Source organism: Callithrix jacchus, chromosome 1 (assembly GCF_049354715.1).
Source record: "Callithrix jacchus isolate 240 chromosome 1, calJac240_pri, whole genome shotgun sequence".
Classification (NCBI taxonomy): Eukaryota; Metazoa; Chordata; class Mammalia; order Primates; family Cebidae; genus Callithrix; species Callithrix jacchus.
Genome location: NC_133502.1, coordinates 79,960,168 through 79,987,564, shown reverse-complemented (window position 1 = coordinate 79,987,564; position 27,397 = coordinate 79,960,168). Strand labels below are relative to the sequence as shown.

At 43.0% G+C, this 27,397-nt stretch overlaps 2 protein-coding genes and 2 pseudogenes across 9 annotated transcripts in view; 2 read left to right on the top strand and 2 right to left on the bottom strand.

Moving 5' to 3' along the window:
* LOC144581619 (kazrin pseudogene) overlaps positions 1 to 1,614 on the bottom strand; it is a 32,718-nt pseudogene extending 31,104 nt beyond the window's left edge. Inside the window, exon 1 of the transcript XR_013532676.1 lies at positions 1,586 to 1,614. The product of XR_013532676.1 is annotated as a kazrin pseudogene (transcript). The remainder of the gene's footprint in view (positions 1 to 1,585) is intronic.
* A 30-nt stretch (positions 1,615 to 1,644) lies between these two features.
* On the top strand, positions 1,645 to 21,999 carry ZNF510 (zinc finger protein 510). 5 transcript variants are annotated; one of them, XM_078365923.1, is made up of 6 exons: positions 1,645 to 1,730; positions 3,436 to 3,631; positions 4,809 to 4,867; positions 14,507 to 14,633; positions 14,925 to 15,020; positions 17,320 to 21,999. In XM_078365923.1, exons 2-6 carry the CDS (start codon positions 3,604 to 3,606, stop codon positions 18,981 to 18,983), a joined length of 1,974 nt encoding a protein of 657 aa, XP_078222049.1. In that variant the 5' UTR covers positions 1,645 to 1,730; positions 3,436 to 3,603; the 3' UTR covers positions 18,984 to 21,999. The 5 variants fall into 5 exon arrangements, with proteins under 5 accessions (XP_078222049.1, XP_008989052.1, XP_035156862.3 ...); XM_008990804.5 differs by having other exon boundaries at positions 17,317 to 21,999; XM_035300971.3 differs by lacking the exon at positions 3,436 to 3,631.
* The window catches only part of LOC100408163 (procathepsin L), a 45,913-nt gene continuing 24,177 nt past the window's right edge, over positions 5,662 to 27,397 (bottom strand). Inside the window, exons 8-9 of one of the 2 annotated variants that reach the window (XR_008480773.2) lie at positions 26,792 to 27,008; positions 5,662 to 6,147 (exon numbers count right to left, since the gene is read on the bottom strand). Coding sequence is in view for 1 of the 2 variants with exons in the window: in XM_078365972.1 (XP_078222098.1) it covers positions 26,909 to 27,008 (100 nt within the window). In the remaining variant the exon portion in view is untranslated. Of the gene's footprint in view, positions 6,148 to 15,583; positions 18,748 to 26,791; positions 27,009 to 27,397 lie in introns of those variants that run through there. The other variant, XM_078365972.1, reaches the window with a different exon arrangement.
* On the top strand, positions 19,113 to 26,798 carry LOC100408535 (calmodulin-regulated spectrin-associated protein 3 pseudogene; annotated as a pseudogene). The gene has a single exon (XR_013532628.1). The product of XR_013532628.1 is annotated as a calmodulin-regulated spectrin-associated protein 3 pseudogene (transcript).

Here is a 27,397-nt window from a genome sequence, read left to right as displayed (position 1 = left end):
ACCACATGAGGTTTAAGCAAGCTCATTTCTAGAAGATGCATAATTTGTGGATAATGGTTTTCTTACTTGGGATTGTGTATAGTTCAGGTATTATGTAATACTGAACAGCTTACTTGCTTTTTCTCCTTTTTCCCAGAGATAAACTCTGAGGATCACAAATATTATTCTTTTATGTTAACAATGGATTCCATTTTCTAGTATTTGTTACATTTTACTGCTTTATTCACAGAGCTGTTTATAGATTTTTGTGGCAGCTGTAAGTTAAAAGGCACACTTGTAACATGACAATCCAAAGTTTTCCCTTTATAAACTTTATATTACAAAAATTTCCAACACATAGTCAATAAGCACAACCATGTTATAGAAGTAGATATTCTTAACATTTTGCCATACTTGCCATTTTAAAATTATTTTTAAAAAGAACTGACTAATGGGCCGGGTGTGGTAACTCACACCTGTAAACCCAGTACTTTGGGAGGCGGAGGCGGGCAGATCACTTGAGGCCTCAAGAGTTCGAGACCAGCCTGGACAACATGGTGAAACCCCGTCTCTACTAAAAATACAAAAATTAGCTGGGCATGGTGGCGCGCGCCTGTAGTCCCAGCTACTCGGGAGGCTGAGGCAGGAGAACTGCTTGAACCCAGGAGGCAGAGGTTGCAGTTGCTGAGATCGCGCCACTGCACTCCAGCCTGGACGACAGAGCGAGACTCCGTCTCATTGAAAAAAAAAAAAAAACCCAAAACTTACAAACATAATACGACCCTAAACACTTAAATATACATCTCTTTATGAATAAGCAAGATAACCTACATGATCTCAATGCTGCCACAGTTACTTTCCTTAATAATTCTAATTTCCAGGCCGGGCGCGGTGGCTCAAGCCTGTAATCCCAGCACTTTGGGAGGCTGAGGCGGGTGGATCACGAGGTCAAGAGATTAAGACCATCCTGGTCAATATGGTGAAACCCCGTCTCTACTAATGGGTAACGAGAGCGAAACTCCGCCTCAAAAAAGAAAAAATTCTAATTTCCAGTCCGTATACACATTTTCCCAATTGTTTTTTTTTTTTTTTTTTTCTTTTCTTTTCTTTTTTGAGATGGAGTTTCGCTCTTGTTACCCAGGCTGGAGTGCAATGGCGCGATCTCGGCTCACCGCAACATCCGCCTCCTGGGTTCAGGCAATTCTCCTGCCTCAGCCTCCTGAGAAGCTGGGATTACAGGCACGCACCACCATGCCCAGCTAATTTTTGTATTTGTAGTAGAGACGGGGTTTCACCATATTGACCAGGATGGTCTTAATCTCTTGACCTCATGATCCACCCGCCTCGGCCTCCCAAAGTGCTGATTACAGGCGTGAGCCACCGCGCCCGGCCTTTTCCCAATTGTTTTCAAACGTCTTCCACGGCTCCTGTTTTCTGCAACCACACGCTGCATTTGCTGTTATGTCATCAAGTCTAACCCACAACCTCTGGGGCTCTGACAGAACCCAGGCTCCGGTTACCAGGACAGTCCATGTTATTACTCCGTAAATCTTACTGGAGAAACAGAAACAAAAACAAAAACACCGGGAGCGGGGGCCCGACTTACCAGAAACGCAGCCTTGCAAGTTACGAGACACCGCGCAGCATGCTGGGAACGGATACGCTGCGTTTTCGTCTGCGCATGTGCAGTCAGCCCACCTTTCCAGCTATCCCCTCTCGGTGTTTGACAGTTCGGAGGATTTGCAGCTCAGGTGAGAGCGTCGGACCTCCCCGCGGCTTGCGGACCTGCAGGGAGGGATGGGCTGCAGGGGGTGGGAACGCGGCGTCCCGGGAACTCCCCCAAAAGCAGGCCTTTCGCTCCCAGTGCCCGGGGTGGGCCCGGACCTCAGCCTGAGAAGGGCCGGAGGGGCTGAGTCCTTTTGGAAGATGCTCGGTGCGGGCTGAGGTGTGGGTGCCAGAGTGCAGCCAGGCGTCAGGAAACGCGGTGCTGGCGACAGTAGGGGAATGCGCGTTTATTATATTGACCATGAACCTGCCACAAAGCGCGTACGCCCCGTGGGTCTGTGTTGAAAGCCCGAGCCTACGAGCTAGAAGGACCTGGTGAATTTTGACTCTGTCACTTGAGCGTTTGAAAATGAGGATATTAGTGAAAACTGCTTTGTGATATTCAGAGATAAGGCATCACCTGTAAAGCATTTAGCTAAGTGCTAGCTACTAAGCAGCATGTAAAGGTAGATTCCCATCGTTTTTGGAAGACACTTTGTTCTTTTCATGTAGCATTTCGTTTAATTCTCACAACCACCCTGTTTATATCTTTAAAAATGAAGGAGAGGTGAGCTCACAAACGATGAGGGAGCTAGGATGCCAATACAGATACGCTTTACTCCTCAAATCAGGCTGTTTGTAACGGCCTACCTACCTAACACAGCCTTGCACCCTTCACAGCACTAGGTGAATGACTTGTCCCCAAAACCCCAGGACCATGATTGTGAAGTCAACGTGGACAGAATCTTACTATATGGCAAGTGTATTTGTTGTGGGATTTCTGGGATGTCTCCAGAGCCTTTCGGTTAGACTGAAGCTCCTGCCACCTCCTGTGCTGTCCCTGCTGTCTCTGTCTTTAGAAGTCGGTCTGATATTCTAGGGCAGTGAAATTGAGTCACATGAGTAATTTCAAATGTTAAACTAGTAGCTACATGAAAATCTAAAACATGAAATTAATTTTAAGAACTTTCTGTGGTTTTCTCACTGTATCCAAAATTTTATTTCAACATGTGGTCCTGGCCACATTTCAAGTGCTCAGTAGTTGATGTGACTGGAGGCTGTAGTCATGGATAGCAGGTTCTAATGAATGCCAAGAGAATCAGGTTTAAGGCCTTACATCAGTGGTTCTTAACCAGGAAGATTTTGTTCCCCAGGGAACTTTGGAAATGTCTGGAGACTTTTTTTTTTTTTGAGACTGAGTCTTGCTCTGTTGCCCAGGCTGGAGTGCTGTGGCATGATCTCCACTCACTGCAACCTGTGCCTCCCAGGTTCAAGCAGCTCTCCTGCTGCAGCCTCCTGAGTAACTCCTGAGCATGCACTGCCATGCCTGGCTAACTTTTTGTATTTTTAGTAAATATGGGGTTTTACCATGTTGACCAGGCTGGTCTGGAACTCTTGACCTCCCAAAGTGCTGGGATTACAGGTGTGAGCCACCACACCCGACCTGGAGACATTTTTGATTGTCACAACAGGAAGAAGGGATGTCCTTGTGTCTAGTGCATGTTTAGAAATGCTTCTAAACATCCTACAATGCACAGAACCACTCCCTATGTCAGAGAATTGTCCAGCCCAAAATGTTAGTCATACTGAGGTGAAGAACACTGCTTTCCATGGAGGTTTCAGCTAAAATGAATTTGTTACCCAGGCCTCAGCCCCAGCTTCTCTGGAGCAAATCAGCTCTTTGTGTTACAGGAAGGAGGGAGTCCCAGGAACAGGAGTTCCGCCAAAGAACTGCCCTCTGATGGAAACCTCCTCACCAGGGCTTCTGAACAGATGCAGAACCCAGAAAGGAGCAGATCTTGATTTGTCACACCAGCAGCAGGTCTTCAAACCCTTGCCTAGAGAGCACAAGACTTGGTGATGTCGCCACATCCAGAAGCCATCACAGGTTGTGTGACACTGAACTCTGTGGGCCAACTTGCAGTAGGTGGTGAGCTGGGGTGGAGAGGGATGGGTGACCTTCAGGCTGCACAGGAAAAGCCACATTACTACTGGAGGGCTTTTCTCCATGGTCTCCAAGGAAGGCTTAACCAGCCAGGGCTGTCTCTAATTCTGTCTCTAATCCTCCTCACAGAGCCCCATTTTTTTTTTCCGTTCTTGACTCACACTTTCCAGATTCTGAATCACTTTCACACAACATCCATCACATGTAGCATCTAGAGATTTACTAAGGTTGCTTCTATCCTGAACCTGTAGAATCACAAAATGATAATACAGGAAAGGCTATTTCTGACTCTTTTAAAACCTTAAAAAAGTATTGAACCTAGGATGAATGGTTTTGTCCGTGGTCACAAAGGACAGAGCTTGAAGCAAAGCACAGTGCTGTTCACTCTGTCACAGGTGAATCCCCAGAAGTATCTTATCGAAAGTATTTTTGAGAGACTATAAATTAGAACAAAAAGATTTTAAAATAGCCTTTTTTTTCAGTTTTGTGTTTTCTGTTGGTGTAAATATTAACAGAATATGAATGGTAATCCTGTTTTAGTGTTTTGCTAATTAGTCACAAAAGACATACATTTTAAATAAATCAATATGAAAACAATCTACAATCACCTGATGAAAAACAGCAAGTGGCTCACCCCTACAATCCTAGCATTTTCGTTGGCCAAAGTGGGCAGACTGCTTGAGGTCAGGAGTTTTGAGACCTCCCTGGGCAATATGGCGAAACCCTGTCTCTATAAAAAAAATATAAAAATTACCCAGGCATGGTCACGGGTGCCTGTGGTCCCAGCTACTCAGGAGGCTGAGGTGGGAAACTTGCTTGAACCTGGGAGGTGGAGGTTGCAGTGAGCTGAGGTCATGCCACTCCACTCCAGCCTGGGCAATAGAGCCAGATCCTGTCTCAAAAAAAAAAAAACAAAAAAAAACCAGCAAGGTCTCATCCACATGATATTAAAGATGCACATATTTAAGGGGTGCTTTCTCTTTAGTGCTTTCTGTCCCTTCTTAAGGGTCAAAGGAACTTTTTTTGTAGAGAGCTCTTTTCCCCAGCTGGTGTGATGACGTTGGTAGGCAGGTAAGATAGAGGCTGCCCAGATCTCTCATGACTCCTTCCTCACCTTCAGGTTATCCTTTACGCTTCTCCACACTCTTCGAGGAGCAGCAGAAAATGAACATATCTCAGGTGAGTTATTTACTAACTAATACCTTTTCATCATGGATTTTATAGGTGTTTAAGAGTCCACATATGAATGTGGAAATGTAGAAATAGATTAAAATCACCCAAGGAATGTATAGAAAAGCAGGGCAATAGCACAGCAGAATTGGCACATGGAAAGGTGCAGGTCCCCTGATGTTAACAGATTTTCCAAAATGGAACTGCTGTTTTCATTATTTCTGATAGCCATGGCAGAGAGTCAGACAGACAATATTTGTTTCCAGATTTGCATTGATGAGAAGCTTAAACAGGACTGATTCCTCATGGAATCTAGAGTTATCAAAGTCAGGGAAAATGTCTTTGTTGGTCTTCATGTAAGTGTCAGTGCAAATCTTTCTAATAACAGCCCTGAAATAAATGCAGTATGTTGTTTCTGCTTTTTCCTCAGTGGACTTAGAGGGTTTAGTGCCAAACTCAGGCTGTCATTAGTACAGTTTTTCAGGTAGTGAAAACACAGGTTCAGGTAGACAGATTGTCAAAGAAAGGACAAACTGGTGGTGTAGGCTCCAATGACCAGAGGTGGAGTGTTTAAAAGGATTTTGTCCTGAAAAATGGGTGAGGTTTTTGTTGTTGCAGTATTGGAGGTTACTGCAATTTGAGAGCGGGCTAAACAAGGCATGCAAGCTCCAGTAAGAATCTTTGCCCCTTGCAATTTGAACTTCCTCTTAGGGATAATAAGAGAGGGGATACAGATAAAGGTTAGAGCCAGACTAGGGGTATTAGTTCACTAGGGCTGCCATAATAAAGAATCACAGACTGGGTAGATTAAACACCAATTTATTTTCCCACCATTCTGAAACCCAGAAGTCTGAGATCAAGATGTCAACAGGGGCCAGGCACGGTGGCTCATGCCTGTAATCCCAACACTTTGGAAGGCCAAGGTGAGTGATCACTTGAGGCTAGGAGTTCAAAACCAGCCTGGCCAACATGGTGAAACCCCATCTCTACTAAAAATACATAAGTTATCCGGGCATGATGGTAGGCCCCTATAATCCCAGCTGCTTGGAAGGCTGAGGCAGGAGAATCAGTTGAACCTGGGAGGTGGAGATTGCAGTGAGCCGAGATCACGTTACTGCACTCCAGCCTGGGTGACAGTGTGAGACTCTGTCTCATTTAAAAAAAAAAAAAAAGGGATGTCAACAGGTTTGGTTCTGAGAGTTGTGAGGGAAGGGCCTCATTCTGTGGCTTAGATGTCTGTTCTCACTTCATCTTTCCTCTGTACGAGTCTATGTTCAAATTTCTTTTTCCTGTAAGGAATTCAGAATTTGTTCAAATATAAAAAGATACAAAGAAATAAAATATAAATATATTATTATATATATGGAAGGTTCCCACCTTCCCAAATTACCAACTATATATGTTTTGTTAGATTTTTCTTTCTCTTGTAATGCCTCTTCTTTCCTTTTTAAAACTTAGTTCTTTAACTGAGATACAGTTGTAATACTAGTAAAGTGTACTCTTAAGTGTGTAACTGGATGGATTTTTACATATGTATATTCATGCAATTTAGCACCCAGATTAAGATAACCACTGCTTCCCTCTATAAGGACAACCACTATTCTGACCTCACATGTTAGGAAAAAAGATAAATTCATTTTTTAATACTGTACCAGTGAAATCATACAAAGTGTACTCTTTTTCAGTTTTCAAGGGAGTGGGAGGTCTGACTTTACATAACATTTTTTAGATTCATCAGTGTTGCTATATATCTTAATATTTCCCTGTTACCGCTGGGCTGTATTTCATTATTTGAATAGACCATAATTTATTTCCACATTCTCCTCTTAGTGCATTTTCTTTTCATTTGTTTTTCCTGTTTGAGGCTATCAGGAGTAAGGCTGCTGTGCATATTCTTTTGTGTCTTTTGATATGTCCTCATTGCTTTTGGGATATACCTAGAAACGAAATTGCTGCTTCATAGAATAAACATATGTTCAGCTTTAATAGATACTATGAGTAGCTTGCCTAAATAGTTGTATCAGTTTACATTCCCACTAGCATTCTAGCTGTACCAGATTCTGACCAACACGTGTTACTATCAATCTTTTTGTTTTTAGCTATTCTGGTAGCTATATAGTGTGGTATCTCATTAGAATTTATAATTTGCTTTTCTTTGATGAATACTGATGTTGGGCACCATTGCTGCCATTTAGACATCCTTTCCTTTTACGTATTATGTAAAGTACGTACTCAACTCAGTTTTAATTGGGTTATTTGCTTTTAAGTAGAAATTATTTCAATATTATCAGAACATGTTTTTTGCCATGCATGCATTACTAATGTTCTTGGATTCTGTGGCTTGCCTATTCATTTTTTAAACAATATCTTTGACAACAAAGTTTTTACCTTTAATAAAGGTCAGAATTGTCTTTTCTTCAATGGCAGTTCCTTGTGTACCATATTTGAAAGCTCTTTCCCTACTCGAAGATCATACAGATATTCTCCTTTATTGTTACTACATCCTTGTTTATTTTAGCTTGACGCACATAGAGTAAGATTTTCTGTTTGGTATAAGGTGAGTGTCATGGTTCATATTTCCATATGGATATACAGTTGCTCTAGCACCATTTGTCGGGAAGACCATCCTCTGTCAACTGAACTGCAGTTGTGTCTTTTGTCAGTCAAATGACCTGTATGCAGGTCTAATGTAGACTGTATGTTTTCTTCCTTTGGTCCAATTATTTGATCTTTTTGCAAGTATTTCATTGTCATAATTACTGTTCCTTTGTAGTAAGTCAGGAATTTATAGTGAATTTATTTACTGTTTTAGGTCCTTTTTATGTTCATGGATATTTTATGAGTTTTCATAGAAAATCCTGACAGAAAGTTTTTCAGAGTAGAGGTGAAGTCTTTCATATTTTTTATTAGATTTATTCCTAGGTATTTGATGTATTTTGATAATAGCACAAATAACTGCTTTTTAAATGTAATTTTCCACTTTATTGTTAGTTTATTAAAATACAATAAATTTTTTAGTATTCATATTATACCTAGGCATTTTATAAAATTTATTCATTCTAATAGCTTATCTGTGGATATTTTTGGATTTTAAATGTACAAAATTTTTTTTGCAATAAAGAATTATTTTTGTATCTGCATTAATGGAGAGATACTGGCTTGCAGTTTTGCTGTCATGTAATGTCAGGTTTTGGCGTCAACATTATGTTCTCAAAAAATGAGTTTGGGAACAGGTATTCACTTTCTGTTCTCTGAATGAGTTTAAGATTGCTGTTATTCCTTCCTTAAATGTTTGGAAAAATATACCTATGAGGTAGTCTAGCCTTGGAGTTTTTCTTGTTCCTGGTTTTTACTCATGAATTCAGTTTCTTTAATAGGATATAGAAAATCCAAATTATCCTATTTATTCTAGTGTCCTTTTTTTGGTAACAGTTTTATGAAAATACAATTCACATACCATATAACTCACACTTTTAAAGTGTACAGTTTTGTGGGTTTTAGTCTATCACTTCAAAAAAAAATTTCCTATCATTTAGCTATCATCCCCTATCCTGACATACACGATCTCAGCCCTAAACAACAACTAATTTGTGTTCTGTTTCTATACATTTGGCTATTCTGGACATTTCTAATAGGTGAAGTCATATATGTGATCTTTGTGACTATTTCTTTTCTTTTTTTTTTTTTTTTGTGACTGAATGTGCCCAGGCTAGAGTGCAGTGGCACAGACTTGGCTTACTGCAACCTCTGCCCTCACATGTTCAAGCAGTTCTCCTGCCTTAGCCTCCCGAGTAGCTGGGAGTACAGTTACTCACCATCACGCCTGGCTAATTTTTCTTTTTCTTTTTTTAGTAGAGACGAGGTGTCACCATGTTGGCCAGGCTTGTCTCGACCTCCTGACCTCAGGTGATCCGCCCACCTCAGCCTCCCAAAGTGCTGGGATTACAGGTGTGAGCCACCATGCCTGGCTACTGTGAGGCAATTTTAAAATATGGTATGAGGCCAGGCGCGGTGGCTCAAGCCTGTAATCCCAGCACTTTGGGAGGCCGAGGTGGGTGGATCACGAGGTCAAGAGATCGAGACCATTCTGGTCAACATGGTGAAACCCCGTCTCTACTAAGAATGCAAAAAATTAGCTGGGCGTGATGGCGCGTGCCTGTAATCCCAGCTACTCGGGAGGCTGAGGCAGGAGAATTGCCTGAACCCAGGAGGCGGAGGTTGCGGTGAGCCGAGATCGCGCCATTGCACTCCAGCTAGGTAACAAGAGCAAAACTCCATCTCAAAAAAAAAAAAATATGGTATGAGGTAAGAGTCCAACTTCATTCTTTGGATGAGCTTCAGTTACCCCACTTATTAGGGATAATTACTTGACCATTTATTAGGAAAAAAATCTGTTGAAAACTATTTTTTCTCCAATAAATGGTCAAGGTATGGGTTTATTTCTGGGCTCTCAGTGCTAGTCTATGGATTCGTATGTCTGTATTTATGCCAGTATCACACTGTCTTGATTACTGTTGCTTTATAATAAGTTTTAAAATCAGGAAGTGTAATCCCTCCAATTTTTTTCTATTTTTCTAGATTGTTTTGACTATTCAGGTTCCTCTGCAATTTCATATAAATTGTAGGTTCAAGATTTCTGCAGAAAGGCCATTTGGATTTTGATATAGATTCACTGAATCTGTAGATCACTTTTGGGAGTATTATCATCTTAATATTAAATCTTCTAATCCATGAACACAGGGTGTCTTTCCATTTACTTATGTCTTCTGAATTTCTTTTAGCAGTGTATTCTAGTGTTCACATATAAGTCATGTACGTTCTTGGTTAAATATATTCCTATTTCATTATTTTTTGCTCTGTTGTAAATGAAATTCTTTTCTTTTTTATTATTCATTGCTGGTGTTCAGAGAGATAAATAATTCTTGTGTGTTCATCTTGTATCCTACAGTTTTACTGAATATATTTATTGGCTCTAGTAGTTTTTTGTCTCTTCCTTAGTCCTTTCCATATATTAAATCTCATGGTCTATGAGTAGAGAGAGTTTTACTTTTTTCTTTTTAATTTTGATGCATTTTTTTCTTTGTCTTACCTATTTGCTCTAGCTAGAACTTCCAGTATAATGAATAGAAATGATGAAAGCAGGCGACATACAGTGGCCTGTGATCCCAGCACTTTGGGAGGCCAAGGCAGGCAGATCACAAGAACACCATCCTGACCAACATCCAACATGGTGAAATCCCTTCTCTACTAAAAATACAACAATTAGCTGGGTGTGGTGGTACACACCTGTAGTCCCAGCTATTTGGGAGGCTGAGGCAAGAGAATTGCTTAAACCTGGGAGGCAGAGGTTGCAGTGAGCTAAGATTGTGACACTGCAATCCAGCCTGGAGCGAGACTCCATCTCAAAAAAAAAAAAGAAATGATGAAAGCAGAGGCATCCCCATCTTATTCCTGATATTTGGAAGAAATCTTCCTGTTTTTTAGCCTAGTGTGTTATGTGAGCTGTGGTTTTTCAGAAATGTTTTTTATTGTGTTGCGGCAGTTCTCTTCTATTCCTACTATGTTAAATGTTTTAATCTTGAAAGGATGTTTTTGTCAAATGCTTTTTCTGCATCAGTTGAGATGATCATGTGATTTTTTTCATTTTATTATTGTGATATATTACACTGATTTATTTTCTTATGGTGAGCTACCTTGCATTCCTGGAATTAAATTGTACTTGGTCACGGTGTGTAGTCCTTTTTATTTGTTGCAAAATTTGGTTTGCTAGTATATTGTTGAAAACACATTTTCAGAAGGGATATTGATGATAGTTTTTGGGTGATTTCTTTATCTGGCTTTGGTTCAAGGTAACTTATAGTATGAGTAGAATTCACCAAACATTTAAAGACCAACCAGTTGGTCTTGAGCCTTTCTTTGTTGGGAGGATTTGGATTACTGATTCAATCTTCTTATATGAGTCTGCTTGGATGTTCTGTTTTTCTTTGAGTCCATTTTGGTGGTTTGTGTGTTTCTAAGAATTTGTCCATTTCATCTAAGTTATGTGATTTGTTGCTATGCAGTTCATTGTGTTCTTTTACTTTTTCATTTCTGTGAGGTTAATAGTAAACTCCCTATCTCATTTAGTTCCTTCAAGTGTACAACTAGGATACTGATTTGGGATTGTTTTTAATATAGGTATTATAGCTATAAATTTCATGCTTAGCCCTGCTTTATCTGCATCACATGCATTTTGGTATTGTGTCTATTCATTGTGAGTAATCTTAATGTATGTTCTAATTTCTGTGTTTTTGGGGTTTTGTTTGTTTTGAGACCTGAGTCTTGCATTGTTACCCAGGCCGGAGTGCAGAGGCACCATCTCAGCTCACTGCAACCTCTGCCTCCTGGGTTCAAGTGATTCTCCTGCCTCAGCCATGCAAGTAGCTAGGATTACGGCCATGCACCACCTCGCCTGGCTAATTTTTGTATTTTTAGTAGAGACGGTGTTTCACCATGTTGGCTAGGCTGGTCTCAAACTCCTGACCTCAAGTGATCTGCCTGCCTCAGCCTCCTAAAGTGCTGGGATTACAGGTGTGAGCACTGTGCCCAGCGTAATTTCTCTTTTGACTTTCCGTTTGATCCTGTAGCAAGGTGAAAATCCCCCTATGTGTATGGCTCCTGGAGACTTCACATGCTCACACTAGTATACACTTGCCTTTAGCGGGTTGTTAAATTTTTCTAGTAATTTTATCTTCCTAATTGTCTTAGACGGAGTTGAGTTGTATCTGCTCCAGTAAGCAAATGACAACGTTCTGATTCTCCTGGCAGGTACCTATCTCTCTCCTAATAGTTCAAAAAATGGATATTAATTTTCTCTTTGCCCCGCATTGTTCTCGTAAGGATGTTAGCGTTGCTTTTATCAGCTCTCTACATCTCTGAGCTGAGATCTAAAACTACACTGTATGATTTTAACTTTTTGCAATTTAGTGAGATAGACTGCCTTTTATTTTTAATGTACAAAGGACACCAGAGAGTTACGTTATACAGAGGTTATTCTATATATGTCCATCAGGTTGGTTAATTATGTCTTCAATCTTCTATATCAGTGGTCAAAAAACTTTTTGTGTAAATGTCAGAGAGTAGACTTTGGGAGAGACAGTCTCTGTTGCAACTACCAATCTCTGCAGCTGTAATGTTAAGTAGCCATAGATAATACATAAACAAATGAGGACTGGGCACAGTGGCTCAGGCCTGTAATCCCAGGTTGGGATTACAACTTTGGAAGGCCAAGGTTGGTGGATCACCTGACGTCGGGAGTTCAAGACCAGCCTGACCAACATGGAGAAACCCTATCTCTACTAAAAATACAAAATTAGCCAGACGTGGTGGTGCATGCCTGTAACCCAGCTACTCAGGAGGCTGAGGCAAGAGAATCACTGGAACCTAGAGGCAGAGGTTGCAATAAGCTGAGATCATGCCATTGCACTCCAGTCTGGGCAACAAAAGCAAAACTTCATCTCAACAACAAAAAAATTGAATGTGGCTATGTTCCATGAAAATTTTACTGTTTCTTTTTTAAAAAAAAAAACAGTAGTGGTAAGCTGGGTTTGACCTTGGTGCTATAGTTCACTGACTCCTGTTCTATATCCCTGCTCGTTTTTTTTAACCTGCTTTTCTATGAGTTCCTGGGAGAGTTACATTAAAGTCACTAATTATAATTGTATATTGGTATCTCATTTCTGTCAACTTTTGTTTATATACAGTCAGTTCTCATTATTCTCAGTAGTAGTGTTCCCAAAAGTCACTACAAACACTGAACTAATAAATACTGAACCACTGCTCAGCAGAGAAATACAGGGTTAAGCCTCTGGTCACATTTTTGTCAACCAGTCAGTACAAATCTTGTTTTTCTGTATCTTTATGCATAAAGACACATTGTTTAATATTGTTGATACACAAAGATTGAACTAATGGCCAACAACACCATAAATAATGCCTGAATGATCCTTATCTAACAGATATTTTCTCCATGAGACATATCACAATCTTCTTGCATGTAGGCACACTAGACAGCAAGCATGTAAGTGCTATCCATATGGGCCATTTAAAAAGTGAAATAATCAAGAAAAACACAAAAATGCAGTAAAGATGGCACTATATAGATTGAGAAATGAACACCTATTTACAGTATCAGAACTGAAACAAGAAAGTAGAAGATCACTGTGTTCAGCCTCATCTGGGAACATGTAGGTCAGGCAATTCAAACTTTTCACCTTCCTGCATGTGTCCAAAAGTGACTGCAAAATAACAACGAGTGTTGATTTTGAGATTGCAAATAATTTTAGCATGTAAATTTACAAATACGTAATCTGTGAATAATGAGAAATGATTACATTGGGAAGCTATGTTTGCCAGGTGCATACCAATTTTGGGTTGTTGTATCTTCTATTGAAAGGACCATTTTATCATTACAAATTGTTACTGATTTTTTATACCCCTTTCTTACCTTAAAATCTGTATATGATACTAAATGCAATCATATCAACTATCTTTTGGTTTTGATTATATAGTATGTCTTTTTCCATCCTTTTGTTTTCAATCTGCATAATCCCTATATGTATAAAACATGTTTTCTTTGTTGTTGTATTATCCTCTCTTTATCTTTACTTTAAGTTGATTATTTAGTCCAGAGGTTGGTAAATTTTTTCTGTAAAGGGCTAGTAATAAATATTTTCAGTTTTAAAAATCATAAAGTCTCTGATGGAACTTCTCAGTGTTATTTCAGCACAAAAGCAGCCACAAACAATGCAACATGATTGGGTGTGCCTATGTGCCAATTCACCTTATTTAAAAAGTGGCAAGTGGCCACATGCAGTGACTCACACCTAAAATCCCAGAGCTTTTGGAGGCCAGTGTGGCAGGATCACTTGAAGCCAGGAGTTCAAGATTAGCATAGGCAACACAGAAAGACCACATATTAACAAAAAACTGGCAAGTCAGATTTGGCCCAAAAGCCATAATTTGCTGATCCCTGCCCTGATGTATGCCCAGGGTAGTCTATTGGGTTGGAATAAAAATTGTTGAAAGTTTACTTGCATTTTTTGGCTACAAAAATAAGAATTAAAAAAAACTTTTACTAATGTATCTGTTTATCGTCTATGTATATAACTCATGAATATATATGGATCATTTATAAACATTTTCTTTGAGACAAGGTATTGCTCTGACACCAAGGCTGGTATACAGTGGTGTGATCATGGTCCACTACAGCCTCATCCTCCCAGGCTGAAGCGATCCTCCTGCCTCAGCCTCCCAAGTAGCTGGGACTAGAGCCACACACCACCATACCTGGCTAATTTTTAAAATTTTTTAGAGACAAGGCCTTGCTGTGTTGCCCAGTCTGGTCTTAAACTCCTAGGCTCAAGCAATCCTCCCACCTTGGCCTCCCAAAGTGGTGGGATTACAGGCATGAGCCACTGCACCTGGCGTATAAAAACTTTTACTAGTTTAATACTTTCAAAGTATAAGATAAAATTAAATTCAAAGTAGGCATCCTTTATATTTGTTTAAGCTTTTTAGAGTTAAACATGATACAAATTTATTTCATGGGTGATTTCTACATCATCTAATTCTGAATGCTTCAGATTGACTAGAAATGTACTGTTACAGGAATCAGTGTCATTCAAGGATGTGACTATAGAATTCACCCAGGAGGAGTGGCAGCAAATGGCCCCTGTTCAGAGGAATCTGTACAGAGATGTGATGCTGGAGAACTACAGCCACCTCGTCTCAGTGGGTGAGCATGTAAACATAACCTACCCTTGTAACTCCATATGGAAAATATTTCTTTTTTAAGTGCCAATACATGTGAACAATTTACTTAAATTTTAATGTTATTTAGGCTTTTCATTCAAGAGTCCGAAGTAACTAAGCCCTGTCAAGGACTGGAAAAATGTATTGTCAGCTCCCAACGATAATGCAAAGGAGCACTTTCAGGATACTGCTTCTGAAACTGTATTTTCTCCTACTTTTGGAGACTAAAATTTCATATATCTGGCCTAAGTCCTTGATTATTCTTTATTTACAGGGTACTGCCTTTTCAAACCAGAGGTGATCTTCAAGTTGGAGCAAGGAGCAGAGCCTTGGTTCTCAGAGGAGGAATTCTCAAACAAGAGTCACCCAAGTGAGTTATTGAGCAGCAGTAAACAGAGTTCTGCAGGAGTGGTTAGACTCCAGGTCACTTTAGAGGTGAACACCTGAATATTCCAAGACTTTTCTTAGAAAGCCTAAAGGCACAAAAAGCAGCAGTTAAAAGAAAATGATTAATAAAATTGATTCCATTAAAAGTAAGACATTTGTTAATAAAAGATAGTATTCAAAGGGTGAAAACAGCCACCGAGTAGCATAATGTGTATATAGTGCAAATAACTTAGAGAAAATATGCTTCCTGAAAAATATAAAGAACTTCTACAAGTCATTATGGTAAAAGGTAGGCAAGCCAACTGAAAAATGTGCAAAAATATTGAACAGGAACTTTTTACTATGGCCAGTAAATTTTTGAAAATGTGTTCAATCTCATTAGTTTTCATGGAGCATGAAATAGTATATGAAGTGAGATATGAGGTGAAATAACAGATGTGAAGTGAGATGAACAAATACAGCAATTCCAAGTCTTGGTGAGGATATGGAATGTTAGAGACCCTTAACCACTGACTGGAAATATAAACTGGTAAAACCACTATGATATTAGGAGGATTTGTTTTTAATTTCCATAGGTTTTTGATGAACAGGTGGTATTTAGTTACATGTGTAAGTTCTTTAGTGGTGATTTGCGAGATTTTGGTGCACCCATCACCCAAGCAGTATACACTGAACCCAATTTGTGGTCGTTTATCCCTCTCCTCCTTCCCACCCTTTCACCACCCCAAGTCCCCAAAGTCCATTATATCATTCTTATGCCTCTGCATCCCACGAAGATGTTTTCTAATCAAGGTAAACTTTTGCATACGCTGTAGCCAAGCAATACCTTTTCTAATCATATGACCGACAAAAAGATATGATTGTGTTCTCTGGAATACATAAAAGAATATTAATGATAGTATTGTTTATGTTTGGCAGAAATTGTGCTCATCAACAGTAGAATGGAGAAATAGTTGTATTCTTTAAGGAAAAAAATATACAGCCACATAAAATCTTGTGCACTGATTATAAGTATAATTTTAAGCAAAAGAAAACAAAAATATGCATATATGGTTATATTTATGTAAAGGTGTCAGAAGCAGGCAAAATTCAACTACATTTTTAGGAATTCATATATTGGTTATAAAACTATAAAGAAAATCAAGGAAATGATTACATAAGTATTAGGAGAGTGGTGAATTCTAAACATATAGAGTTTGTAACCAAGCGGAGGTAAACAGGGATTTTTTTCAGAGCCATTTGTATTTCATGACATGGTTTCTAATTCCATGAGTGTTCACTTACTACTATTAAGTTGCTCATGAAAGTTTTATGCAAGCAGATATTGTTTCATGCTTGATAAAGTGTAAGAGATAAGCAAAAAGTGGCAGATGATATTTGCAATATGACCTGTCAAGGATAGGCATTTAGAATGCATGAAGGATCCATACCTTTCTTAAACGTCATTTTCACAGTAAAACATTCTGTAATACCCTATTTAAAATTGTATCACTCATGTCAGATTGAAATGTAGAAACTTAGGATGCGATGATCAGGTTCACTTATTGCTTAGTTCTGATGGAATAAATCAACAGTATGACAGCCAGAGTGAAGCAGGGCATCTACGTTGATTGCAAGAATGGATTTTATTTTCAGCAATTTTATACTTGCTTGTATTTCCATGAATCACAATCATAAGATGGGTCAGAGATATAAACATTTTTTATTTAGTCATAAGGGAGTTGGTTATGTTATAAATTTAATTTGATGTTGAAGAACTGATGAGGGATATCAAATTGTAAGAATGTAGACAATAAACTATTCCAACCATTATAATCTAGATAATGTCAAGACCTGGAGTGTAATTTACTTTCTCCTTCTAAACCCATTCCATGTTGGGCCTATTCCAAAAATTCTGTTATCTCCTGATTTTCCTTATTATACTACTTACATTTAGGGTTTTTGTTGTATTTATCCCATTATGTATTTTTCCTGCTCTCTAAAATAACCACCCCATAACACTCTTAAGTTTTCTTTTCTTTCTTCTATCAACCCAGTTAGGAAAATCTGATTAATCACATGCAAAATGTGTATTTGTTTCCAGTTTCCTTTTCCATTTGCATTAAACCAATATTACTTTTAAAGGGGGGTGTTCTGAGATATATATTAATGCATACATATATATGAATTATTTAATCTTAAGAAATCAAATAATTAAGTGCAACATAGGCTGAATGTTGATAAGCCCTACACATAAAAGATGTAAGAGTCATAAGATGTTTTCAATATTTCTGTTTTAGAAGATTACAGAGGTGATGACCTGATCAAGCAGAACACGAACATCAAAGACAAACACTTGCAGCAAGTAGTATGTATCAATAATAAAACACTGACTAGAGAGGAAGAGAAAGTTTTGGGGAAACCATTTACTCTGCATGTAGCTGCTGTTGCTTCAACAAAAATGTCCTGCAAATGTGACTCATGGGGAGTGAATTTGCAAAGTATTTCTGAATTTATCATTAATAACAGAAACTATTCAACCAAGAAAGTAGGTTGCTGTAATGTATGTGAGAATTCACCTTTCAAAATTAACTTTGAGAAAACTCAGACTGGGGAGGAATTTTATGAATATAATAAAAATACAAAAGCTCTCAGTTATAATGAAAATCTTCCCAAGCATTCAAAGTTTCAAACTTTGGAGCAAGCTTTTAAATGTAATAAAATTGCAAAAGCCTTTAATGATAAGACTTGCTGTGTTAAACATAAGAATCCTCACACAGAAGAAAAATCGTGTAAAGATGATGAATTTAGGAAAAAATGTGATAAAACAACTCTCTTTGACCACAGGAGAACTGGCACAGGGGAGAAACATCCTCATCTTAATCAATACGGGAAATCCTTTGAGAAATCAACTGTGGAGGAATGTAATAAATGTAACATGGGTATGAAACATTATGAATTAAATTCAAGTGGAAATAATTTCAACAGAAGGGCACACCTCACTGAACCTCAGACGACTGTCACAGAAGAGAATCCAGTGGTATGTAGTGACAGAACACAGACTTGGGTTCAATCTTCTGAATACCATGAAAATAAGAAATCCTACCAGATGTCAGTTCACAGAGTTCACCAGAAAAGTCACTTGAAGATAAAACCCTATAAATGTAATGAATGTGGGAAATCCTTCTGTCAGAAAGGACATCTCATTCAACATCAGAGAACTCACACAGGAGAGAAACCATTTGAATGTAGTGAATGTGGAAAAACTTTCTCCCAGAAGTCACACCTCAGTACTCATCAGAGAATTCACACAGCAGAAAAACCCTATAAATGTACTGAATGTGGAAAAACATTTGTCCAGAAGTCAACCCTCAGGGGACATCAAAGAATTCACACAGGAGAGAAACCCTATAAATGTAGTGAATGTGGGAAAACTTTCGTTCAGAAGTCTACTCTCAGAGATCATCACAGAATTCACACAGGGGAGAAATCCTTTCAGTGTAATGAATGTGGAAAAACATTTGGCCAGAAGTCAAACCTCAGAATACATCAGAGAACTCACACTGGGGAGAAAACTTACCAATGTAACGAATGTGAAAAATCCTTCTGGCGAAAAGACCATCTCATTCAACATCAGAAGACTCACACGGGAGAGAAGCCATTCAAATGTAACGAATGTGGGAAAACTTTTGCCCGGACCTCAACCCTCAGAGTGCATCAAAGAATTCACACTGGGGAGAAACCATTTAAATGTAATGAATGTGGGAAAAAGTTTGTCCGGAAAGCAATCCTTAGTGATCATCAGAGAATTCACACAGGGGAGAAACCCTTTCAGTGTAGTAAATGTGGAAAAACTTTTGGTCAGAAATCAAACCTCAGGATACATCAAAGAACTCACAGTAGGGAGAAATCTTATGAATGCACTGAATATGGAACATTACATAAGAAATCAACCCTAATTGCCTGAACCCAGGAGGCGGAGGTTGTGGTGAGCCGAGATCGCACCATTGCACTCCAGCCTGGGTAACAAGAGCAAAACTCCATCTCAAAAAAAAAGAAGTCAACCCTAAGCATATACCAGAAAATTCAGGGAGAGGGGAATCCCTATTGATGTAATAACTGGAAAATCCTTTTGACAAAAACATTACCCCTTTTGACATCAGAGATACACAAGAAACCAATTGAGGGTAGTGAAGGTAAGAAGACAGTCCCAAAAGTAAACCCTCACAGTGAATCAGATAATTCACTTAGGAGAAAAACCATATGAAGATGAATGCAGGAAGAATTGTGTCCAAAAGGCAACCTTCAGAGGCTTTTTTGTTTCTTTTCAGAGTACTATGGATAGGCCTGAATGAAATCATACCCTATTAGATAGTTCTCACACATCACACAGGCTGGTAGTCTGTTCACCAGTACCAACTTCACTTTACTCCAGGCACATAACTAGTCCAAATTTCCTCATCTCCTTTTCATCCAAGTGAGTCCTTGTGACTAGCTACCAGGATGGGGATGTCCATGATGTATATCACATCCCAGTCTGAAAAATAAAGAGACTTCCCTAACTTAACTACCAGGGCCCTGTCACAGCAAAATGGATATGATTTCTAGGACAAACTTGGTGTTGTGCTTTACTGCAGCACAGTACAAGATAAAGAAATCATTGTGCCTGAATGAATATATGCAGCAAAATTCTCCTTTTCTGCATCTTCCCCAGTTGAACATTATGTAAGTAAAAATTAAGTTTGTACATGAGTCCACCCTTATCTGCATTTTCACTTTATGCAATTTCTATTACCCATGGTCAACTGCACTTTAAAGTTATTAAAAGGATCCAGAAATAAGCAATTTCTACATTTTAAATTGCACACAATTCTGAGTAGTGTGGTGAAGTCTCATGCCCTCCTGCTCTCCCATGAGGGTTGCTGAATCATCCCTGAGTCTAGGGTATCCACAGTGTATACACTATCTGTCAGTGAGTCACTTACTTGGCATTTTAAGTCACTTACTGGCATAGTCAGGCTATGACAGTGCTTGCATTCAAGTAACCCTTATTTTACTAAATAATGACCCAAAATTGCAAAAGCAGTTCTACTGTCATGTTGTTATAATTATTCTACTTTATTAGTTGTTAATCTCTTGCTGTGCCTAATTTATACATTAAACTATCATAGGCTTGTATATATAGGAAAACATAGTATATACAGGGTTCATTCAGTACTACGCTGTGAGAAGCCCAAGCTGTGGAGAGGCCCCAGGCAGGTGCTCTGGTCAACAGCTCAAGCTAAACACCCAGCCAACACCAGAATCTGCAGCCAGCCATGTGAGTGAGCCTTTGCAGATGTCTAGCCTCATCAAGCCCTACAGATGTCTCCAACACAGATAGAGCCTACAGATGTCTTCCCATGAAACCACACAGCCAAGTCCAGGTGGAAAATGTGAAAGATGTTTCTACCAAGTCACTGAGTTTCTGGGTGGTTTGTTTTGCAGTAACCAAGAACCAGAATGGTCTGTTCTGCACTCTCCAGTGGTCCCCCTATGGTCAAACACTCCACTCAGCAAGCTTCATCACCCAACACCTGGACCTAATCACTCTGCAGGGTCTCTCACTACAGAATCTTTTCTCAGGGTTGCAGATGTGCTAGTCTCTGTTAAGATGCTCACCTCTTTACCTTCCCTTAGTGATTAGCTGCTCTGGTTGATGTCAGCTTTCCCTTCCTCCCGGATGTCCTCCCTCATCACCTTCCTCTCCCTAACAGCTACAGCTCCTTGAGGTCAGGGCCTGTCTTCCACCGTGGTGATAACCTGCATAATGGGTGCTGCATAAATTCTGTTTCAAATCTAGGACCCAATCTGCACAGTTAAGGGATTTACCTTGGGAATCTTCCAAATCTTCTTGCTACAATGGACTACTTTTATTATAAAATCCAAATAATTTAACAGTTGCCACTTTTGTCATTTTATGTCAAAAAGATGAAGTCTGACTGGGTGCGGTGGCTCACGCCTGTAATCCCAGCACTTTGGGAGGCCGAGGCAGGCAGATCGCCTGAGGTTGAGAGTTCAACACGAGCCTGCCCAGCATGGTAAAACCCTGTCTCTACTAAAAATACAAAAATTAGCCAGGCATAGTGGTGGGTGCCTGTAATCCCAGCCGCTTGGGGAACTGAGACAGGAGAATTGCTTGAACCTAGGAGGCAGAGGTTGCACTGAGCTGAGATCACACCATTGGGCAATAGCTCACCCTGGGCAACAGAGAGACTATATCTAAATAAGTAAGTAAATAAATAAGTTAGTTTTAGCAACCATTAGGGAAGGGCACATAAGAGTCTAGGATGGCACATGATCCAATTCCGATGAACTTAAATGGAGCCTGCTGGAGGCTTTGTGGGATAAGACCCTACGGTCCACCTAGTTTTCTTCCTGGAGGATTATGGAGTCTATTCACCAAACACTTGTAACTATCCTTTATATTTTTCACTGGGAACATGAGACTTTTGGAAAAAAACACAGGTGATGAAACTATATGTTCTTTTAGTCATACATGTGGGAAGTTTTTCAGCTTTTTAAAATGATTCAAGTGTTTACAGGTAGGTTGGTGTAAATGTGGCCACAGACTCTCACTTTGGGTCCTCTATCTTCCACCTTCCAAGGCCAGCACACCATTCCTGAAGCCCAGCCTCACACCCTGGAGTTTATCCCTCATCCCTTGAGCACCCAAAGACAAACAGCCTTGGCAATGCACTAGTGCATTGTCTCACCTCAACTGCAAAGTGGCCATGGGGCCCTTACCAGCAGTGGGGGAAGATGCTCCAGAAACTGGCCCTGATACCTTAGTCCTGTAACCTGACTGGGCTGCAACCACCTTGGGTGAGATAAACATAATCTCTAAGGCTCTTTTTCAGTATTGAAATTACATGGATGTCTGATCACTTTAAAGAAAAATGTAAATTTTTTCTTTATTAAAATAATTTCCTTTTGTCCTTATAGATCGTTTGTCATATTTTGCTTCAATCAAGGGTTGGGTCAGACACAGCTACTGGGGAGCTGATGTGAGATCTACACATTTGTCACTAGAGGAGTCAGCAGGCCACCCACTGTTCCTCCTAGTGAACCAGTGGCACAGCTGGTATGGCTTAGAGCTCAGTTTCATGCTTGATTACTGATACAGTTTGGCTGTGTCCCACCCAAATCTCATCCTCAATTTTGGCTCCCACAATTTCCACATGTTGTGGAAGGCACTTGAAGGAGGGTAATTGAATTATGAGGGCAGATCCTTCCCTGGCTGTTCTCATGACAGTGAATAAGTCTCAGAAGATCTGAGGGTTTTTTTAAGGGGAATCCCATTGCACTTGACTATCATTTTCTTCTCTTTTCTGCTGCCATGTGAGACATGCCTTTCACTTTCCACCATGATTGTGAGGCCTCCCCTGCCATGTGGAACTGTGAGTCGATTAAACCTCTTTCTTTTGTAAATTGGCCAGTCTTGGGTATGTCTTTATCAGCAGTGTGAAAACAGAGAAATACAACTACACAAAAAGTCAGTGCATCAAAAACAAAAAGAAACCCCAGAGCGTGAGTGCGGCACAGCCCAGCCAAGCCTAAGCACGGACCTGGTGCCCATAGCCCCAGCACCGCCATGGTGGAGGCGGTGCCTCCCGGGCCGCACCCGGGCCGCTGCGGAGGACCTTCCTGCTGCTGGAGATCAAGTCACTGGACCAGTACGATTTCTCACGGGCCAAGGCAGCAGCCAGCCTGGCATGGGTGCTGCGGGCCGCATTCGGGGGTGCATAGCACATACCCCCAGAGCCGTGGGAGCCCTTCTATACTGACCAGTATGCACAGGAGCATGTGAAGCCCCCAGTGACACAGCTGTTGCTCTCAGCCGAGCTCTACTGCAGGGCCTGGTGCCAGGCACTGCCACAGCTTGAAACACCCCCCAACCCCTCTGCACTGCTGGCCCTGCTGGTGCGGAGGGGCACAGTGCCTGCATTGCTGGAGCGCCCGGTATATGAGGCCGACCTGAGGCACCAGTCCATTCTCATGGGAGCCCATCTAGCTGTCACTGATGCCCTCATGGCTGCCTTTGCCTTCGAGTGGACAAAGACCCTGCCAGGTATCCCTTGGCCCTCACCGGCTTGTAGCACAAGCTGCTTTTCTGGGTGGACACGACTGTCCAGCGGCTGCAGGAGAAGACAGAGCAGGAAGCGGCCCTGAGAGCCTCTCCAGCAGCCCCTGCAGACGAGGCGGCCCCAGCGCAGCCCTCGATCCGATACAGCAAGGACCAGGTGGTGGCACGGCGTGCCCCCTGCTTCCCAACAGTGACCAGCCTCCAGGACCTGGCCAGTGGAGCTGCACTGGCCGTTGCCATCCACTACTATTGTCCCCAGCTGCTTCGACTTGAGGCATGCCTGAAGGACCCCATGTCTGTGGCGGACAGCCTGTACAACCTCCAGCTGGTGCAGGACTTCTGTGCCGCCCACCTTCCTCATGGTTGCCCCCCGTCCCTCGAGGACTTGCTCTACGTCCTCCCACCACTCGAGGTCAACTTGGTGGTGCTGCTGGCTGAGTTGTTCGTGTGTTCTGAGGTGCTCAAGCCTGACTTCGTGCAAGTGAAGGACTTGCCGGATGGTCACACTGCCTCCCCCCATGGCACGGAGGCCTGCCCCCCACAGAACAACAGTGGCAGCAGTTCTCTCATCTTCAACTTCCGCCACCCACTTCTGTGACCTGGCGGTCCCCAGTCCCCACTCCGAGGATCCACAGGCTCCCTGAAGTCTTCCCCGTCTATGTCCCATATGGAGGCCCTGGGCAAGGCCTGGAACCAGCAGCTCAGTGACGTGGATGTCGTCATGGGAGACCTTGTGCTCCTCCGCTCTGTGAGCTTGGACAGCCTGGGCCCGCAGGTCCTGCACCAGCCAGGACCCCTGCCCAGCCCTCCCCACCTCCGGAGCCTGGCAACCTGCCCACCATCGAGGAGGCTTTGAAGATCATCCACAGTGCCGAGCCCTGGCTGCTCCCAGACGGGGCTGCCGACGGCAGCTTCTACCTCCATTCCCCTTAGGGGCCCTCCAAGTCATCCTTGGCCTCCCCGTACCTGCCTGAGGGGAGCTCCAAACCACTGTCTGACAAGCTCACCAAAGCACTGGTATATATGCCACACCCCGAGACCCCCTCAAAACCATCTACCTGTCTGGTGGGGGAGGCATCGAAACCGCCGGCCCCATCCGAGGGGTCCCTGAAGGCAGCGGCTTCGTCCCCAGCGGCCACCAACTCCGAGGTGAAAATGACCAGCTTTGCGGAACGCAAGGAACAGCTGGCGAAGGCAGAGGCTGAGGCTGGAGCAGGGTCCCCCACATCTAGTCTGGCCCCGCCGGAGACCCTGTGTTCAGAGATGAGTGAGCTTGGTGCCCAGCTGGAGGAGAAACGCAGAGCCATTGAGGCTCAGAAGCGACGAATTGAGGCCATCTTCGCCAAGCACTGCCAGCAGCTGAGCAAAAGCGCCTTCCCACAGGTGCAGCCAAGGGAGGCTTCTGGGAAGGCGGAGGCCGAGGCTGACCCAGGCCCAGACCCTGGTGGGGAGCAGCCAGCGGGTCAGGGCCAGGGTGAGCCAACTTCACGGTCTAAGGCAGTGACCGTCTCGCCAGACCTGGGTCTGCTGCCCCCCGAGGGGTTGGGGGAATACAATCGAGCAGTCAGCAAGCTGAGTACTGCTTTGAGCTCTCTGCAGCGGGACATGCAGAGGCTCACGGACCAGCAGCAGCGGCTCCTGGCCCTGCTGGAGGCCCCTGGACCTGCCCCACTCCCTGCGGCATGGATCTTTCCTGACCCACGACGACGGGGCCCAAAGCCTTGTCCCCCAGCCTCACCCGGCAGGTCCCGGCCACCCGGCGCAGCCCTGGGCCCGGGCCCAGCCAGTCACCCTGAAGCCCAAAACACACCCGGCTGGCGGAGCTGCGGCTGGCGCCCCTGACCAGGGTGCTCACACCACCCCACGACGTAAACAGCCTCCCCCACCTGCACAAGTTTTCCCCGAGCCAGTTGCCTGTGCAGGCGTGCTGCTCCATCCTCCTGGCAGAGGGGACGGCCCCTGAGGAGCCAGCCCCCCCGGCCCGGCCTCATCTAGATCCCGCTGGGCAGCCTGACAGATTCCGCCACCAAGGAAGAGGGAGACAGGAGTCGCCCTGGTGCTGAGGATTCCTTGGAAGAGGAGGCGTCTTCAGAGGGGGAGCCCCGAGCGGGGCTGGGGTTCTTCTACAAGGATGAAGACAAGCCTGAGGATGAGATCGCCCAAAAGCAAGCCAGCCTGCTGGAGCGGCAGCAGCGGCGAGCAGAGGAGGTGCGGTGGAGCAAGCAGTGGCAGGAGGCAGAGAAGACAGTGGAGGGAGGAGGCTGCGAGGCTGGCCCATGAGGAGGCACCTGGCCCAGCCCCAGCCGTGTCCATAGTCCCTGCAGCCCCCGTGGCCACCCCAGCCCCTGCTGCTCGGAATCCAGCTGAGGAAGTACCCCCGGTGGGGGTACTTCACATGGCTGGAGTACGAGCGCCGGGCCCAGCTGAAGCTGATGAACGACCTTGATAAGGTGCTGCAGCCCTGGGCTGCGGGGTCCAGGGGCCCGGGTTGGGGAGGGCAGAAGGCGCCTCGGCCTCGCTCAGGTTGCTGTGATGACTCGGCCCTGGTGCAAAGCCCAGCACGCGGCCTGCTGAGCTCTCGGCTGAGCAAAATCTATTCCCAGTCTACCCTGTCACTGTCCACTGTGGCCAACGAAGCCCCCAATAACCTCGGGGTAAAGAGGCCCACGTCTCGGGCTCCCTCCCCATCGGGCCTCATGTCCCCAAGCCGCCTGCCTGGGAGCCATGAATGGGACTGGGAGAATAGCAGCAATGCCTCCTCCCCAGCATCGGCGCCCGAGTACACAGCCCACGGCTGTACAAGGAGCCTAGTGCCAAGTCCAACAAGTTCATCATCCACAACGCTCTGTCACACTGCTGCCTGGCAGGCAAGGTGAACGAACCGCAGAAGAACCGCGTTCTGGAGGAAATTGAGAAAAGCAAGGCCAACCACTTCCTGATCCTCTTTTGTGACTCGAGCTGCCAGTTCAGGGCACTCTACACACTGTCAGGGGAGACGGAGGAGCTGTTGCGGTTGGCGGGCTACGGGCCCGGACCGTCACACCTGCCATGGTGGAAGGCGTCTACAAGTACAACTCGGACCGCAACCTCTTCACCCAGATCCCCACTAAGACCATGTCCATGAGCGTTGATGCCTTCACCATCCAGGGACACCTCTGGCAGGGCAAGAAACCCACCACTCCCAAGGGTGGCAGCACCCCCAAATAGCCCCACTCGGGGCTGGGCCCCGTGTGCTGCGGCTGCCACCTCCTGGAGGACAGTGAGTGGGTGTTCCTGGGTCCTGTCTTTCCCAGCCATGTCTGGGTGGGGGTGGAGCTTCCACCCTCTGACTCTGAGTCCAGTCCTGCTGTGGGGGCTGAGCTGGGAGGTTCAGGGACTCAGGGCTCAGCTCAGTCCCCTTGTTTGTCCTCCCCCACTTCTTAAAATAATTTAAAGAGAAGTTGAGCCTTGTCCCCTCCAAGGCTGGCCGGGGTCCCACAAAAAAGTACATTTGAAGTTACATTTTGTTTAAACAGGTAAAAACTATATGTCCTTTTAAAATGAAAATCCAAAGTAAGTCAATCAATAATACAAACATGTTTATAACAGTAATTAAAATAGAGGTAACATTTACCACTGTGAAAATATCACAGAAGTCAAATCACACTTACAGCTTCAATGTGTGACTGAAGTGTGCATCCCACGCAGGAGGGGCTGATAGACAGAAGATAAATTCCTCCTCTGGATGTGCCATCCGCAGTAGAGTCCCCTCATCACCATCCATCAGCTCACACAGTGAGGTAGTTGGCTGCTGTGGCAATTCCACAGTTGCTCCTCTGGTCTTTGGCCATCTTTATGTAGCCATCCATGCCCCAGTGTTTACGCCAGCTGAAAGGAGAGCAGGTTTTCCATTTCAGAGGAAGGATAAAGCACATTGGGTTATTAACTTAAACACTGTGCCAGAGCAACAGGCTTAACATAAAGAATCAGGAGATGCTGATGTTCCTGTTCGTCCCTTATAAATTCTTGGGTCTAAACCTGCATATCACTTCCATCCCAGAGCCAAAACTGTGACTTTTCACAGAAGTGTAAAATCAGAAACAGAAAAAGGATAGGATGTCTTTCCAGCTAGATATGCTTTAGAATTAAGAACATGTTCAAAATTTAGACATGCAGTAGGACAAATACCATATTAATATCCCCAGCATGCTCATGATAGCATCTAGATGTTATAATCAATCATTAATATTTTATGTTCTACCTAAGGGGGATAAAGA